This window comes from Tursiops truncatus, chromosome 11, assembly GCF_011762595.2.
Source record: "Tursiops truncatus isolate mTurTru1 chromosome 11, mTurTru1.mat.Y, whole genome shotgun sequence".
Lineage (NCBI taxonomy): Eukaryota > Metazoa > Chordata > Mammalia > Artiodactyla > Delphinidae > Tursiops > Tursiops truncatus.
This window is the reverse complement of record NC_047044.1, coordinates 68,081,304-68,098,961: the sequence shown is the minus strand read 5'-3', so window position 1 is coordinate 68,098,961 and position 17,658 is coordinate 68,081,304. Positions and strand designations below refer to the sequence as shown.

At 41.7% G+C, this 17,658-nt stretch overlaps 1 protein-coding gene across 7 annotated transcripts in view; it reads right to left on the bottom strand.

The window, feature by feature from the left end:
* Nucleotides 1-17,024, bottom strand: part of ADAMTS20 (ADAM metallopeptidase with thrombospondin type 1 motif 20) — a 194,839-nt gene extending 177,815 nt beyond the window's left edge. For 3 of the 7 annotated variants that reach the window (XM_073788803.1, XM_073788804.1, XM_073788805.1), the window contains exons 1-2: nucleotides 16,599-17,024; nucleotides 15,657-16,018 (exon numbers count right to left, since the gene is read on the bottom strand). In XM_073788803.1, coding sequence (XP_073644904.1) covers nucleotides 15,657-16,018; nucleotides 16,599-16,689 — 453 coding nt within the window. In that variant the 5' untranslated portion in view covers nucleotides 16,690-17,024. The remainder of the gene's footprint in view (nucleotides 1-15,656; nucleotides 16,019-16,598) is intronic. The other 4 variants (XM_073788800.1, XM_073788802.1, XM_073788801.1 and 1 more) reach the window with 2 other exon arrangements.
* Between the last annotated feature and the right edge of the window lie 634 nt (nucleotides 17,025-17,658).

The following is a 17,658-nucleotide window of genomic DNA, read 5'->3' as shown; positions in this document are numbered from 1 at the left end:
GGAGTTTTGTCAAAGACCTGTCTCCTGAATTCCAGAATCCAACATCCAACTTGCTTTTTTGACACTTCCTAGTAGCATTCTCAACCTCAACATGTCCAAAGACAAACTCTTTCTTTTCAGTCCAAACCTGCTATTTCTTCAATGCTCCCTCCTCAGTAAATGGCAACAGTATTATTCAGATAGTTAGGACAAAAATCCTTAGAAACCAAGGATGGGTCTCTCTCAAATCCCACATTCAATTCATCTGCAAATGTAAATGGCTCAACCTTCAAGGTATAACTGAAATCCAACCACTTCTCCCAAATTTTATCACTACACCCATGATCTAACCTAACTTTCTCTCCTTTCTGAACTAAATCAATAGCCCTCTATTGTCTCTACAGAGGAGTCACAGTAATTTTTAAGTCTAGATCACGTTGCTCTCAAATCAAAAAAACAAATACAAAAAAGTAACATGACTTTTCACGTCATTCAGTAAGATTCAAATTCCTTACCATGGTCCACAATGTCCTGCGTGATCTGCCCACCCCTTTGCACCACCCGGCCCCTCCAAGCACACAGATGACCAACAGTTCTGACTTCACCTTCTCCCATTCTACCTTGGCTCATTCTACAGCTCCATTCCTGATGTCTTGGCTATTCCTCAAACATGACAAATATTCTCTCACCTCAGGACCTTTGCACTTTCTAAACCTGCCTCAAGCACTTTTTTCCCTGATCACTCCCACTATCACTTGTTTCAGGTCCCTACTCAACATTCATGACCCTATTTAAAAATGTTACCCAGCCTCCTACGTCTATCCCCACTATCCAGTTTCATTTTTCTCCATAATGCTTATCACTACCTGAGAGATTATTATTTATATTTGTTTCTTGTCTGATACCATCCACCAACATATAAGTCCATGAGAGTAGAGCTTTGACTGTATTCTTCTCTGCATGTCTGTCATGCCTACCACATAGCGGATATTGGATAACATATATTAAAGGAATGAATAAGACTGTAAGACATGGAATTTAATCTAGTGACACTGTATGGTAGAATACTAGCAGTTATAAGATAGAGGCTATAGCCCAGAAGAGAGGTAACAAAACCTGAATTATGGTGACAGTGATGGTATAGCAGTTGGAAGAGAAAGATTACCAGATGCGAATGCCTAAGGAAAGCAGAAAAACAGACAGTGAGAGGGAGAACTTATGATAGAGATAATTTTCTGGGAAAATAATATTTACCAAAATGACTCCAGAAATGTTAAAAATCCAAACAGACCCCTTTTCTACCAAACAACAGAAAAAGATGTCAGAGTTACATCACAAAAACTCCTGGCCTTGATGATTTCATAGAGGAATTCCACCAAACCTTGAAAGAGCAGATAATTCCATTGTTATTTGAACTGTTCCCAAAAATGAAAAAAAATCCAAGTTATTTTTATGAAGCTAGTGCAAACATATAGCAAAGCCTGGTAAAGACAGCACAAAACAAAACAACCACCCAGAAAAACAAAACAAATACAGGACAAGCTCACATATGAATATCAAGCTAAAAGTCTGAAACTGTATTAACAAACAAAAGTCAGTAATGTGTGAAAAATATACGACGAGGTGAAGTTTATCATAAGAATGTAACTATGGCTCAATATTGGAAATCTTAATTCATCATCACCACTTACACAAATGGAAAAAAAATCACGTCTTTTGAAAAAAATCACCAAACATTCTTGATCTTAAAAATATCAATAAAATATAAATAGGTAGATGCTCCCTTAACAAGATAAACTCTATCACAGCCCAAAGACAGTATCATGCATAACAAAGATACATGCAAGGCATTCCGACTTAGATCAGGAATATAAGGATGCCCAGTATCACCTGTCCTAGACAACAGAATTAGGTAAAAGATTAGAAACATAAAATTGGAAAGGAAGAGTTAAAACTTTCATCTTCATAGGTAACATCCGTGTATACCTTAACAAATAAGAACTAACTGAAAAACTACTATAAGAACTAAGTGAATTCAGTGAGAAAATACACAGGCTTCAATAATATTCATGTGTATAAAAAACAGTGAGAAGATACTATGGAAGAAGCAATCCAATTTACAAAAAAAAGGTTAAATGCCCAGGAATAAAACAAATTTGTCAGGTCTACTGGAGAACAAAGGAAGAGAACTTAGAAACCACTTGCCATGTTCCTCTATATAACAAGATCTCAAAAAAATACCAACAGATTTTTTAACATGTAAACTGCTTCCAAAGCACATACAGAAAAAAGAAATCACCAAGATAATTATAAGAAAACAGTGAGGTGGGACTAGCACTATAAGATGTTAAAATATTACAAAGCCACATTAGTTAAATACTCCAATGCTGGCATGTGAGGAGACCAACGGACCAATGAACTGAAAAGAAAGGCAAGCAATAAATCCTAAACCACAGGACTTAGTATTATTAGTATATAGACTGCATCTCAAATCAATGAGGAAAGAGTATATTGAATAAATAGATTGTGACATGTGGACATCTGGACAAAATAATTTGGATACATCCCACACAGACTAAATTCCAAAGGGTCAGTGATGTAAACTTTTGAAATAAAACTGTAACAGCACTAGAAGGTAACATGAGAGAATGCCCCTTTCACTTTGGAATAGGGAAGGTCATTCTAACCATGACTCAAAACCCATTAAAAAAATGTTAAACTTCACTCAGGAAGAACAGAAATTAATACTAAACTGAGAAACCATTTTCACCTATGAGACTGGCAAAATTCTAAATGTTTTATAACATACTTCAAATGTGTCTGTGGAAAAATGGGCACTCTGATACACAGCCGTTGAAAATGTAAATTAGTGCAATCACAGTGCAAAGCATTTAGCAATATCTATGGCAACTACAAATGTGTTTGTTCTTTAACACAGCAATTCCCCTTTTGAAAATTTATCCAACAGATACTGTACATTTCCACACATGTTGAGCTAACATAATTAAGGTTACTAACTAAAGCACTGTTTTTAACAGCAAAATATTGGAACCAATTCAATAGTCCATTGTTAAAGTATATTTACATAAACTATGGTATAACCATATAATGGAATATCTTGTTGTTATAGACAAAAAAGAATAAACATTTTATGTAGTGACATGGAAAGACCTCCAATACAATTATTATACCAAAATATAAAACTGTAAAACAGGATGTATAGTATACTACCATTGTGTAATAAAGGAAGGAAAAAAAACCTAAATATTTCTATTTGCCTGGAAGAAATGCTAGAAGGATTCATTAGAAACAGTACAGGTAGAGGTGGGAGAAAGCAGATGGATTCAGGATGGACTAGGTATAGCATCCTTTTCACTTCAGGTACTTCATATACACTGTTCCCAATTCCCACCCTTCACCTCACATTCCTGCCACAGCCCCCTGTCTGGTGGACTCCATCTCATTGTTCAAGTCTCAGCTTCAAAGAGCAGCTACCCAGAAAGTTTTTCCTTTACCAGCTAACTAGGTAACCACATCCCTACCCCTAATCCTGAAAATAATTACTTTTTTAGAGTTTACTACTGTTTGACTTCTTCAGAGCACTTACAATGTTGTATTTATATATTCGTTTGCTATTTATAACTGTTCTCCCTCATTAGACAGGCTTCATACAGGAAGAGACCTAGCCCTGAATTTACATTGCCTTATACAGTACCTGACACACAGCCAGTGTGGTACACAATAAATATCTGTTAAACCAAGAAAGAGATTATTTCCTACTTTTTGTAAACTCAGGTTATGTTGAGCAGAGAAGTAGGACAAATCTGGACACACAAGCTGGAGCTAGAATATGAACTCTTGAATGTAGGGATGTTATAATAAAAAGAGTCCATAAGCAGGTGAGAAAAAAATTGCATTTTTATTACCATGAACCTATAACTGAAAGTTAGAATTTTCTTCAACTGTGAATGTAGGCAACAAATCCCAGTGATGTTGCCAGTGGAGAGCAGATATTTTCATCACGTGAAGATGTTTGAGATCTCAAAATATTGTTTATGCTCAACAATTGTGTTATTAGATCTGCCATTAGATCTTATTTAATGTGATAATAGGTAAAATTTTACATAATTATTTTTAATATCCTGATAACTGTATTTCAATAAAATTGGTTGATTTTGTAATTTATCTTAGGCACTTGAAAACATTCTGAGAAGGGCTCCATTGGTGAATTATCAAGAGGTTTGAAGAGAAATGGGAGGAGGAAGGATAGTCAAAGCAATAACTTCAGAAGATTAAATAATATCTTTGTGCAGCTGCTAAGACAGCAAGGGATGAAACAGAAAGAACTTGCACCCACTGGTAGTCAAGAGAGTGGAAAGAATCCCTCAAATGGTCAGCTCTGATCAATAAATCTCTTTCTCTAGTTTGGTGAGGGTAGGCATTAATCATAATTTCAATAGCTAACTCGGATCTATACAGCAGACATCATTCCTATACACTTATAATTTATTTCCACCTAATAATAACTGAGGTAAGTTATTATTATCCCCACTTTACAGGTGAGATGAATGAGGAACAGTGAGGTTAAGTACCTTGTCCAAGGCTTACACCTAGTAAGTGACAGGACCAAGATGTGACCCCAGTTAGGCTGGCTCCACAGTTCGTGCCTTAACCCAATGCACTGTGCTAGTGATCATACGCCAATTCTGATAAACCCTACAAGACAGCTGAAAACTACTTAATGAGTAGGCAGAGTTCTAGGGGCTAGAGATCCAGAGGTGAGCATGACGAAATCCCTGCCCTCCAAGAATTCATACTTACATGGGAAAAGACAGATAATAAAGATGTAATATGCCTGGTGGTAATAAGTACAATAAAGAAAATAAGGCAAGGAGACAGAGAATCCCAGAGCGTGGGGGGAGGCACTCTAGGCTGAGGCTAGAATAACGAGGGGGGAGCCATGGAAAACTCTGGGAGAACACTGCAAACAGAAGAGCGGTGACTGAAAGGCCCAGTGACGGGGAAAGCTTGGCAGGTTCAAGTGACAGAGAACAGTGAGGCTGAAACTTTGCCAACAAGGGGATACACAGCAGAAGCTCAACAGGTAGGGGCAGGCTGCACTCATTATGCTTGACACTGGAAAGCACTCACCACGCCTCCAAATACACAAAGGTACATTTACCTACATGTAAAACTTGGCAAGTTTCCACTTAGAGAAGCGTATTTCTGTGAAAAACCAATTCAGAAATGAATAACTAAATTATGGATGCTATGATAAGCACAGTTTTAGTGAATGAGGCTTCATTTTCATTTCTTAATTATCTTTAAATTATTTAGGGATAATAACTTTGAAATTGTTGCTTTAAATTCCATTGTAAAGAGCATATGTAAATCACTGTTTTAACTGAATAGTCACTGCAAGCTGTTTAAATGATTAGGGCAATTATAGTCATAAATTCTTCTTTACATTCATAATTATTACCACATCAACCTCTCCTTAAAGGTACCAAAGGCTTTACTATTTTTACAGTTCCCAAACCTAAAACATTGCCTGAGACGTAGCAGGCACTCAACACATATCTGTAGAAATAAACATTTTTTTAAATAAATTTATCTATTTATTTTATTTTTGGCTGTGTTGGGTCTTCGTTGCTTCACGTGGGCTTTCTCTAGTTGCAGCGAGCAGGGGCTGCTCTTCGTTGCGGTGCGCGGGCTTCTCATTGTGGTGGTTTCTCTTGGTGCGGAGCCCGGGCTCTAGGCACACGGGCTTCAGTAGTTGTGGCTCACGGGCTTAGTTGCTCCATGGCATGTGGGATCTTCCCGGACCAGGGCTCAAGCCCATGTCCCCTGCATTGGCAGGCAGATTCTTAACCACTGCACCACCAGGGAAGCCCGAAATAAACATTTTGGTAACATGGTAAAGTACCTGATTTTCCCCCCATATACCCTTTAGTAATCCTTTTTTTTTCCCTCTAATATTCTTAAGTTACAATAGTTTAGGGACTTGTCTGAGATATAGTTACATGATTTTGTTTTCTTTTAATGCTGAAAAGTAAAATGTGTAGGTGCTCTTGGTTACATAATGTGCTAGTATATTAGGATTACACTTTTTTTTTTTTTTTTTTTTTTTTTTTTTTTTTTTTTTTGCGGTACGCGGGCCTCTCACCGTTTTGGCCTCCCCCGTTGCGGAGCACAGGCTCCGGACGCGCAGGCCCAGCGGCCATGGCTCACGGGCCCAGCCGCTCCACAGCATGTGGGATCTTCCCAGACCGGGGCACGAACCCGTGTCCCCTGCATCGGCAGGCGGATTCCCAACCACTGCGCCACCAGGGAAGCCCCAGGATTACACATTTTTAAAAGGCTTAAAAATTAAGGAAATTCCATCAGATATACTGAAATTCTAGTCTGTAAAATAGAAAAATTTATAAAGAATTCATCTATTTCTTAGAAGTATACTATACTCTAGCATATTTCATTCATTCTACCAGTGTTTATTTTCCAAATATAACTACAAATCCCTTATTTTCAATACATACCAAAATTCCAGCTTTGCTTTCCCAGAAAAAATAATTAACTATACTTAGAGGTAACAAAGACTACTTTTGAAACTTGAGTAAATGGACCCATGGGAAAAAATCACTTTCTACCTTTTTTAAAAAGCATGCTGAGCAGAAGAAATGTGATAGCATCCTGGTAAAAGATACAAACAGGAATGAGGCAGCTTGTTACTCATCCCAAAACGATTTTGAATAATGTCACACTTTCCCCAAACAATACTGTAAATATCTATACCTTGAAAACTTTTTTTATATACCTTTTGGATCAAACTCTGACTATGGGGTACTTCTATGATAATGTTCCAATAAACCCACACATGGGTCCAACCTGCACTCTCACGTGAAAGATGAATATAGTTGTTTCGAGTCCATCAGCACTTCCTTTAGTCATGCTAGAACACTCTAGCCTGCTAATAATACTGCCTTTATAACTCAGAGGCCTTTTCTTCAACAAAACCTCATGCTTAAAAGAGTAATTTCAAGAAAAAATAATTTGTCCTCAAAGGGGTTTGCCCGTATTTATCAATGAAGGACTTAAAAGCATTTTGCTTCCAGCCATTTTTCTATAAGCCACCCCACTGCAGAGGACTTTCTCTTCAAAAAATAAAAAAATTAGAGCTTTGCCTAAAGGCTCCTAAGGAAGCACTTAATTTTTTTTTTCAACTTGGAAAGGAACCTCGTAAGGCATTGGAGGACTTAATAAAACAGGTGGTTCGTAGAATTATATTTAGATCATGCCATATTTTTAGCAACCTGCCTATCTGCGGAGGGGCACTGCAATTTGATTCATGAGAAATGCCAATCAAATTCCAAAGTCTTTCTTTTGATGACTATTAAAAGTAGCATAACTAGTTTTCACTTGGGCAAAGGGTTCCCATTTACTTGAAGCAATGATCGTCCATTTGCCAAGGCAGCAAGTGATTATGCAACTGGTTCCAATTTACTCTCATAGGTCAAAATTTTTATGTTTAGAGAATTTTTATACAATAGTTTTTCCAAACTGTTCTTATTTCAGTATTTTGACATTCATTCATGTACTTTTCCCTAAATACATGGTAAACACATGTATTATAGCCACCAATAATAATGTACTCTCAGATTTTATTAAAGGGTAAAAACAACAAGCACAAAATGTAAACCATTTGGACTCTTTTCCCAAATCATTTACAGTTATCACATAAGCACTGGCGGCTATAGAACTAGTTCAAAATAAAGGTACTATTAAACAAGGCAATTATTTAGAGCCAATACTGAGAATTTATTTTAGTAACAGATTGCTCTCAACTATTAATAAAATTGGATTTTCATTTAAGGACTGAATCACTGGTAATTACTACCATGAAGACTAAAATGTTTAGTTTCTCAATCTTTAATCATATGTCGTATTAGAATCAGTTTGATGCTCTTTGTAATAAGAAAGCCTGAGTATGAGTCCTGGGTCTGCACTCATGGAATCTTGGGCAAGCCACTTCATATCTCAAACCTCAGTTCCATGACTTATAAAACAAAACAAATAATTCTATCTACCTAACTTCCTTAGAAAGACAATGTGTGTTAAAATGATGTCAGTAACTGTTTTGAAAGTGAGTATAGTTTGATATAGGATGGAAAAGTCTCCACTAAAAACACAAATGTTACAGCTACCCTTTTTTACCCTAAGCAGAGGGTAAGTGTTATGTAATAAAAGGTCATGAAGATTAACTCTGAGATTCATCTTTATTTTAGGGTACTCTGTTCAATGCAAAAGATATTTTCCCCTGACAGTTCCTCATTATAACACCACTGACCACACCTAGGAAATAGCGTATTATACATAAGCACACATTGAATGAATGAATCGATGATATGAAGAATATGTAATTGGCCACAGAAGCCTAAAGCAGAAGATTCATTGCAAAGTTTTTGAAAAGAGAGTCTTCTCTCCTCTAGTAGCATTCTTTATTCCCCATTCCACAGGGCAATTCCAGATCTCCAGCATAAATGTGAGAGGAAACATTGCTGATACTCACCTAAAAAGACACTGCTCTCTCACCACATGAGATCCTACCCATGAGGATCAAGAAAATAAGACAGACTCTGGACTCATCTACCCGAGATTCGTGCAGCCAAATGATTCAGCTACATAAATAGTGTCCCAGCAACATCACTAACAAGGAGTGAATTCTGTAACATTTCTCTTTTTTGTAGGCACTGAGGTATATTTGAGGTCACATGAACTCACTAAAAGTGGAGAGAACTGTCAAAGAAATGGCCACGTTTCTTTGACCTGTGGGGTCCAGGTAGTGGTTCTCAGGACAGCCTCTGCCATCCTCTTACTAAAACATCTGCAGAGACATAAAGCCCAAAGTCATTATAACAATTAGAAATTTAAAACAGTAAGAAATGATAAAGAACAACTCTGTAGGTATATAATGGAAAGATGTTCATGATATATTGTCAAAATGTTATAAAGCAATATTACTTGACAAAGATATATGTATACAACCTGGTCAGCTCTTTGTAGAGAAGATGGGACAAAGAAAAGAAGGCTCAGGATGGATCTGGAAAGATGAGTAGGAGTTTAAGGCAAAGGACATTCTAGACAAAAAGAAGAGTAAATATAAATTCAAACCATTATGAAGATTAAAGTAAACCTATGAGAGAATCAAACAAATGTTTCTAGAATAAGTATCTCTTTCTTGGCACCTCTCCTGTTATTAACTTTCCTGGTTAATGGCTACAGGATCACTCAGTCATTTAAGTCAGAGTCATTAGAACCATTTTGGTTGTCTGTTCTTCTGGTCCAAAATTCTAATGGGTCTCCTACAAGGTGGCTTAACTTCAGCACTACTGACATTTTGATAATTCTTCATTGTAGGAGGCTATTCTGGGCATTGTTGGATGTTTAGCAACATCCCTGGCCTCTACCCACCCGATGCCAGTAGCTTCCCTTGCCCCCTGCACAGCTGTGACAACCAAGTGTCCCCAGACTCTGACAAATGTTCCCCGGGGGGACAAAACTGCCCCAGTTGAGAACCACTGGTCTCATAGTGCACCTTCCACAGGGACCCAACTCTTCTCGCCACTGCAACCACATTGCTTCCTGCGGCTCCCACTCCCTGCTCTTCCTTACTGCAGTGGTGATCTCCTCAGCACCTCGCTGCCTCCCCTGCTCCTTGCACCATGGTGCATAAGGGCAGACCCCTCCCAACACATCAAACTAACCCACCATCTACAGTCTAAGCCTTCACGCTTTCGCAGTACATTCCAGGCCTTAATCCGACTTCAACCTTACCTTTCACCCTCACCTCCTAATGCAGCCTACTCTTCAGCTGCAGAGACCCACAAGAAGCCCTTGAATTTTCACATCCCCAAATGTTTATTCATCCCTCAAAGTCCAGCTGAGAAGCCTCCTCCAGCCCAGGTCTCATAACACTCTTCCTCCCTCCTTCCTCAAAGTTCACCCAGCACTCCTTGTATGCCTCTGTTAACAGTATTTAAAAGACTATTTTCACTGAGTGTGTGTACATGTGCCCGGGGTCACTATGTGGTGGCCCTGAGAATGCTGAGCATAACTGACCAAGGACCCCCACTCCAGGTTTTGAGATCCACCCGTGCGTGTGCCCCAGCCATATCTCCCATGCACCACTCCAGACAGTAACTGAGTGTGGCAAGGATATGAAGAGGAAACTCATTCTTAGGAGGCAAGGCACCGTTGTCCCAGGCAAATCTGGCTTGAGGGGTGCTTTGCTGAACCCTGCTTAGACTGCCCGGAAGCCTGGGATGCTTCTACCCAACATTTTCATCCTCTCTTCACCTGTTTCAGACTCCACTGCTCGCTCCTTTTTTCTAACACAGACACTTCCCCTATTAAACTCTTTGCACATTTAATTCCACCTTACTATCTGCTTCGTGGAGGACCTAGGCTAACACGCGAATGTTAAAGGTAGAGGCCTAAGAAATTCTCCCTAGTGTTGCTTGAGTATTTGACTAAGTATAGGAATAACTAACAGGGATCCTTATGAGTTTTCCAACAAAAAAATATGAATACAGAATGGCATGTGTAATGACCTGAGGCTATGTGACTTCTGAGCAAATAGGAAGTTTAAAAAATAAAGTTTTCTAAGAAGACAAAAACCGGTAAAGACACTACTGATAGTTTCCATACATTTATTTCCTGTCTGAACGTGGAGGTACTACAGCACCTAAATAATCAGTCATCAGAGGGCATTAGTGCCTGACATGCCACAGAATGGTTCACATGAGAAACTTCAAAAAAGTACACACAGCCACTGCTCCGTGAGAATACTGTATAAGCCAGATGCAATGTCTGGTTTTATGACATCTGGAAACTGTTTCTTTCAACCAAAAAGACTGCATTGATTCAAATCCCACCAAGAAACAGTGAAGCTAATTGTCTAGGCAGTCGGGTTAGTCCCTGAGGGCCTTTGGAAGAAGGGAACCCAACCAGGTAATGTAAGAGAGCTGGTAGAGCGACAGGGGTTGTTGGGAATAGCCTCCGTACAATTTACATATGCCATTCTGACAAGGATATGCCCCAAATATTACAACTTATGGAATACTGACCTCTACTTTGGCAAGAGTGTATCAACATCATGAGAAAATAGATAATATGGCCATGAAAACAAAGTTTAGAGTTGAATCTAGAGATATTAACGCCTGATAACTATATATTCTGTGACTTTATCAATGAACTAAAAACAGAGTTTGATTAGCCATTATATTACATATAGGTAAATTTATGATTTGGCTCTATTTTCATATCTACTATAGATTTTAGAAATGTCAAAATAAATAATCAGAAATGTTTGAATTATGTGATAAATACTTACACTTAGAAGAAAGAAAAGTTACAGAGAAAGAAAGATTAGAAAAGCAAAAGTAGGGCTTCCCTGGTGGCGCAGTGGTTGAGAGTCCGCCTGCCGATGCAGGGGACACGGGTTCATGCCCCAGACCAGGAAGATCTCACATGGCGCGGAGCGGCTGGCCCGTGAGCCATGGCCGCTGAGCCTGCGCGTCCGGAGCCTGTGCTCCAAAACGCGAGAGGCCACAACAGTGAGAGGCCCGCGTACCGCAAAAAAAAAAAAAAAAAAGAAATAAAAGCAAAAGTTATACCCACAGGAAACAAAGAAAATTTCTGGCAGACTCAGCCCCTCTGGTTCTTGGGCCCAAAACACTTAAGAAAACTAAACAATACAAGTCATGGTTCAGTGGTTTAGTGACAGAGAAAAACACATAAATACTAAGACTTCTAGAAGTGGGGAAAAAAAGTAGCTGCGTAGAAATTAAAAGAAAACGTTAGTTTATATGTTTGAGGTTAATGCAACACTAGCAACTGAATGAAATCAATAAGTATGTTGTGGTGTCAATTTTTTTAAATGGTTGTATGTACAGAGATATTTGGAAAGTAGTAACTTGGTTTGTATTCCCTTCCTTTAAAAGTCACATTCCTCAGTAGCCACCAGAGAAAGGAAAGGTAGATGCTACCTCAAATGGGAAGATGGAAGGGGAACAGCTCAAATGAATGAGATATGAAAGGGGAACTCAGTGGATTCCAGGAAGAAAAGAACAATGGAGGCAATGGATACGGCTGGGAAGATGTATGTGCACTGACTTCTCCACTGAGGGTTTAAGGCCCTGGAGGCAGAAGGCATGTTACATAGTTTAGGAGGACTGCCAAGAGAAGTGCTTTAGCATGCTATGTGGGACTCAAGGGACGGACCTCTACAAGCCCCGCCCTCCCCCCCCCCACACACACACGCACTCACTGAAATAGAGGTGTGGCAGAGTTTGGCGAAGGGAGGGATCAAGTCCCCCTAGACTTTCATATGCCATGAAGGGTCTCAGAGCCTTAGAGGGGTCTGGAAGATTACCAATGGCATCAGCAAACCACCTTATGTGGAGAGAGCACTGCAGCAGGAGCTAAGTGGCCCTGCGTTGAAGGCTGCACATGAAGAAGCCAACTAGGTGTTGCATCCAGAACTCAGAGGGATACGCAGCAACAGAGAGAGCCCAGATAGGAAAGAGTCAGTGAGCCCCAACTGAGCAAAGAAAAGTCACAAGTTCTCAGGCCCAGAATTCAGCGGCTGGTGCCAAAAAATGCAAGGAGACTGAGGCACAAAGGACATCGGAGGCTAGAGGAACTGGAGGACAGTATGATTTCCCCACCTTCCTCCCAAACAATACAGAGGCCTCAGAACACTTTGCTGCTCTGTATGAGGTCAGTTTTCGTCAATGGTCAACATTTGCTTGAATCCAGCCATGACAATGAACATTAGCAGAAAAAAAATGAGGAAGTCACACACTCATTCAATATATTCAGGAAAAGCATCTGATTAAGTACAACATCCATTCACGATTAAAAGCAAAACTAAAAGCAAAGAGCAACTAGCAAAAGAGAACTTCAATAGGACTGGCTCTAAAAATCCTTCAGTAAATCTCAACTTTAGTGTTTAAAGGACTGACAAAAATCAAAGCTGAATCATCACAGGCGCACACATGCAAAGTCACAAAGATGAGCTGGGAAGCAGTAGGAGCAGGGCTGGAAGTGAGCATTACTGACATCTTGGGCATTGTATCGAGGAGGATCTGCAAAAACTCAGCTGGTCCAGGTTGTGAGTAACACAACTTTATCTGGATCTAAAGATTAATCTGAGACTAAAAAACAGGAATCTGATATAATAATAAATGGACTCTAAAACCTACCAGAAGTTCCACCATTTGATGAAACTATTATTCTAAAGAGTGCTAAGGATAGAGTCAAGGTAGAAATAAAAAAATCATAAATATACAGCTAATATCCGTTATAGTGCTAATATCACAAGGGAGAAAAATCAAAGAAATGTCACTAATCTCATCAGTGATTTAGACTTATAATGGGTCCTGATCATACTTCTAAAAGATTTTTAGATCCTGATACCTCTAGTTATGTGCTGTATTACTGGAAACTTTCTATCTCTGCTGTGACTGATATCCTCAACGCAGCCCTACACATACAGAGAAATGGAGATAAAGCTGAGTTACATAGGTACGAAAATATGTTTTTAGATGTTAACTCAAACTCTGATAATATCAGTAAGTCTACCAAAAGCAAAGTACATACATAAATCAAATTAATAATGCATGATAACTAAACAATTATATCCAAATTGACACAGTGACAGCAAAAGGATGAACTCCTGTTATGACTTTAAAACATTTCCAACTGTTTTTTGATTTCAAAAAGGAGATATTGAATAATAATTTGAACTACACAAAAATTATGAATCAACATGAGCAGAAACATCACTCCTAATAATGCTTCCCATCTGGAATTTTTTCCATGCCTTAAATACTAAATCAAGAAAACATACTGACCATGACAAATTTGTGGTAGTAAATCTAGAATTTTCTAGACAAATTAAACATTTTGAAAGGTTCTAGAAAAGAGAATATTTTTCTTTCCTTTGATGTGTAGATGGCTGTGTAAATATTAGTGTGTTTCTACCATTCTGATGTTGCATTTTACACTTATCTACAGCCGAAAAGAAAACTGTCCAAGGCGTATATATATATATATATATATATATATATATATGTATACGTACATATATATATCAAGATAATAGCAGAAAAAAGAACAAAGAGGTGTTCCAAATCTACTTAGTAATGACCAATACTCACACCCAGGAAGACATCTTACACCAATTACCCTGAAAGGAAGTATTACATTTGGCCTAGAAAGAACTGTTATCAATTTTCTACTTCATCAAAGAGTAAACAATGTTGGTGTTCTGAAACTCATCTAAAATTTGCCCAACAAAAGCTAGTATACTTGGAAAGAATCCTGTAGCCAAATTCTTAGTTGTTTCTTCTTGAACACGTATGTATCAGAGGAGTTAATGATAAAGTGAGTTCATATATGTTTTAATGTAAGTGTTCTCAACCAGAGGTTCCATGAACTTGGATGAGAAAGACATCTGTATTTTCCCTAACCTCTGATACATAACATTTCCTTCAATTATGATTGTAGGTAAAACCACAGACATTGTGACTTTGTTGGCAATAAAATAATAGCTACTTCAACTCTAATGTAATGTAATACAAAACTATCCGGATTGTTTATTCTCATTACCACTACAAAAGTATAGAAGTAAGTAGTCCCCTCCCCAATAGATATTATTTAACGCATTAATAAAGAAGGATGTATTATGACACCACAAATTCTAATACTTGTAACATTTGATTACTGTTAGTATTTAAAAGGAAGCCAATTAAATAACGTGTATGCTATTTTACACATTTAAATTATGCTGAGAGGAGGCCCTGGGTTTCCCCTAGAATGCTGAAAAGTTGATGGCAAAAAAAAAAAAAAAAGTTTAGAACCTCTGTTTTAGAGGGAGAGAAACAAATAAAACACATAGAACCCAATATTTTATTTCATTTCCTCTCTCCGCAATGAGGTTTTCACAAAATCCACATCCTTTACTCGTCACTCTAATGATCATTTCTCATTTGCTGGCACCAGATCTTTGTAGATGCTCTACATTTTTAAGTGCAGTGCATTTTAAACTGGCATATTCAACCTTTTCCCCATCCTGTACTTCACAGATTAATGGCCATCCCCGTAGTAGCAAAAAAAACCCAAACAAAACAAAAAAACAAACAAAAACTCTTTGTTTTCAAACCTTTTCATTTATTCATTCTCTATTCATTCTATCATTCTTCATTCAAGGAATAAATTTAAGTAACTTCAGGGGAGTCTGCCTTAATAGATGGTCCAGAATGGGTGTGTCTGAATGAAGGAGGCTGCTGTCCTGCTGGAAACCACACTTCCTTTGTAGCAGAAAGCCACTCCCCACCTCCCTGACTAGCTCAGCATCTGACACTCTTTCTTGCAGCTTTGCACAGAAGGGTCAATTTTGCCCAGCAGGGAGAGACATGCTGATCCTCCAAACCCTTCTCCCCACTGCAAGAAAGGAGTGGCCTCTGGCTTGGGTTCATCTAGGTGTTAATCCCTCTGGTGGCCCACTCTGATCTCTTAGGTCAACCAACCGCCCATTCGGGAAAAGCCAATGCCCGGCTCCCTGAACAAGCAAGGATGGATCCCAAGAAAATGCCAAGGGACCCGAGCGCGCTTACCAAGCCTCCACAAAGGCTGAAGACGGCTGTGTGATCCTCCCGAGCATTGACCTGGCCGCGGTAGAAGCAGTGGCGCAGGTCTGGGGGCGCCGTGCGGCGCTCCTCAACCCGGAGCGCAGGGGCTCCCAAGTGCACCTCGGTGTAGCCGGCAGCCAGGAAGGCCGCGTCGGCGCTCAGGTTCAGCTGGAAGACCTGGCCGTAGGCGCGGATTCGGTAGTGGGTCCTGAACGGCGTGGGCTCCAGCGCCTCGGCGCTGCGCTTCCTCCGGCTGAAGTGGTGGCTCTTTGGGAACACTTCGCCGAACTCATTGACCCGCGCGGGGGTCACCACTTCGTAGGAGGCCAGTGTCCTCACCAAGGCTTCTGCAACCACAGCGAAAAGGCCGTTGAGCCCCTACCCGTTTCCAACTCCCCAGCGCCGAACTTCTTCAACCAAACGTCCCAGCCAGAGAGCCGAGGCCCCAGGTCCCCAAACCCCCGGCGGGGCGCGACGGAAGAACACACGCTGGCGAGCGCGCGCGCACACACACACACGTGCGCTCTGTGAGTGTGCCTGCCTGCTTTCCCACAACCCCGATTCGCTCCACCCTCCCCAAACAGGGACCCTGACACTCAGGGCCCTCAGCAGCACCTCCTTCTCGCGCCCCTCTTCGCCCCCCTGCCGCCGCCAACTCGTGCCCCGCGGGCGCCCGCGCCACCCTGCTCCACGCGTCCCCGCCGCGTGGTCCCCGGAGGGAAACGTGTGCCCCGCGCGCGATTCCTCGAAACACCGCGCAGCCGCAACCTCCGGGGATGCTTGGGGCTGACTGATCCCGGAGTCCCGAGAGTCCCGGCTGGGCCAGGGTCCCCCAGCGGGCAGAACCGCTCCCCCCGCCTCCGTCCGCCCGTCCCACTCGGGCACGCGCCCCACCACGCTGCTGAAGGCGCCCCGCGGTGACCTTACCCTGCCTGGGGTGGAAGTGAACTTCCCAAGACCTGGTGATGAAGAGCGAGAGCTGGTAGAGCAGCCCCGTCAGCCACTTGGCCACCCGCATGGTTCCACCGGGGGGATCCCGACCGGGGAGGCCAACCAGAGACGCCTGCCGCCCCGCCGGCTTCCCCACGCTCCGCTGCCTCTCCTCCCTCTCGCCTGCCGCTCTCCGCGCCGGCAGCCGCGGCGCCTCAGCAGCCTCCGGAGCAGCAGCCCCGGCCCCGGGCCGGCCCGTCGCGCCACACCGCCAGCCTCCGCTCGCTGAGCCACTGCTTCATCGCACTGCAGCCCCGCAGCCTCCGGCTCGCAGTCGGCAGCCTCGCTCCGCTTCCTGCGCCCGCACAGCCCTCAGAAGCCCTCTCCTTGCGTCCAGCCCAGCGCGAGGAAGCGACCCGACCTAGCAGGAACGGTGCCAATATAGCCACCCCGGGCCTGGCGAGCTGGGGGGGAGAGCCCGCCCCCAGGGGCCGGGCCCGGCCAATCAGCTGGAGGCGCGGCCCGGGCTCGCCCTCCGGCGCGCTGCCCGCCCCCAGCCCCTAGCCGCAAGCGGAGTGCGGTCGCCGCAGGCTCCGGCTGTGGGCGTGCAGCGTGGTGAGTAGCCCGAGGCCCAGTTGGACACCATCCCGGTACCCGTAAAACCTAGGACTGATACAAGTTGCGCGGCCGAGGTCCAGATAGGGGATAGGTGTGCGAGGTTTTAGTTCTTACAATGAAATGGCAAGCATCAGAAGGAAAGTTTCTGTCATGTTTCACGGTAATTTTAGGCTTCTCAAACAAGATAAAGTAAGCTACAGCGGAAAATTCTTGTAGGCAGAGGATGCTACCAGGGAAGCTTAATGGCCAGGCCTCATTTGCAAGTACCCCTGTGCACCCGGGGGGTTGTTGTGAGTTTCAGTGTTGGAGGGGAAAGCAAAGGTGAGGTTGCAATCAGCAAACACTTCTGGGTGAGAATTTCTGGCAGTTGCCAGAGAAAAAAGGATCTCAGTCTCCAAAGTTCCAGTAACTTATTGTGACTTTTTTCATTTCAGTATTC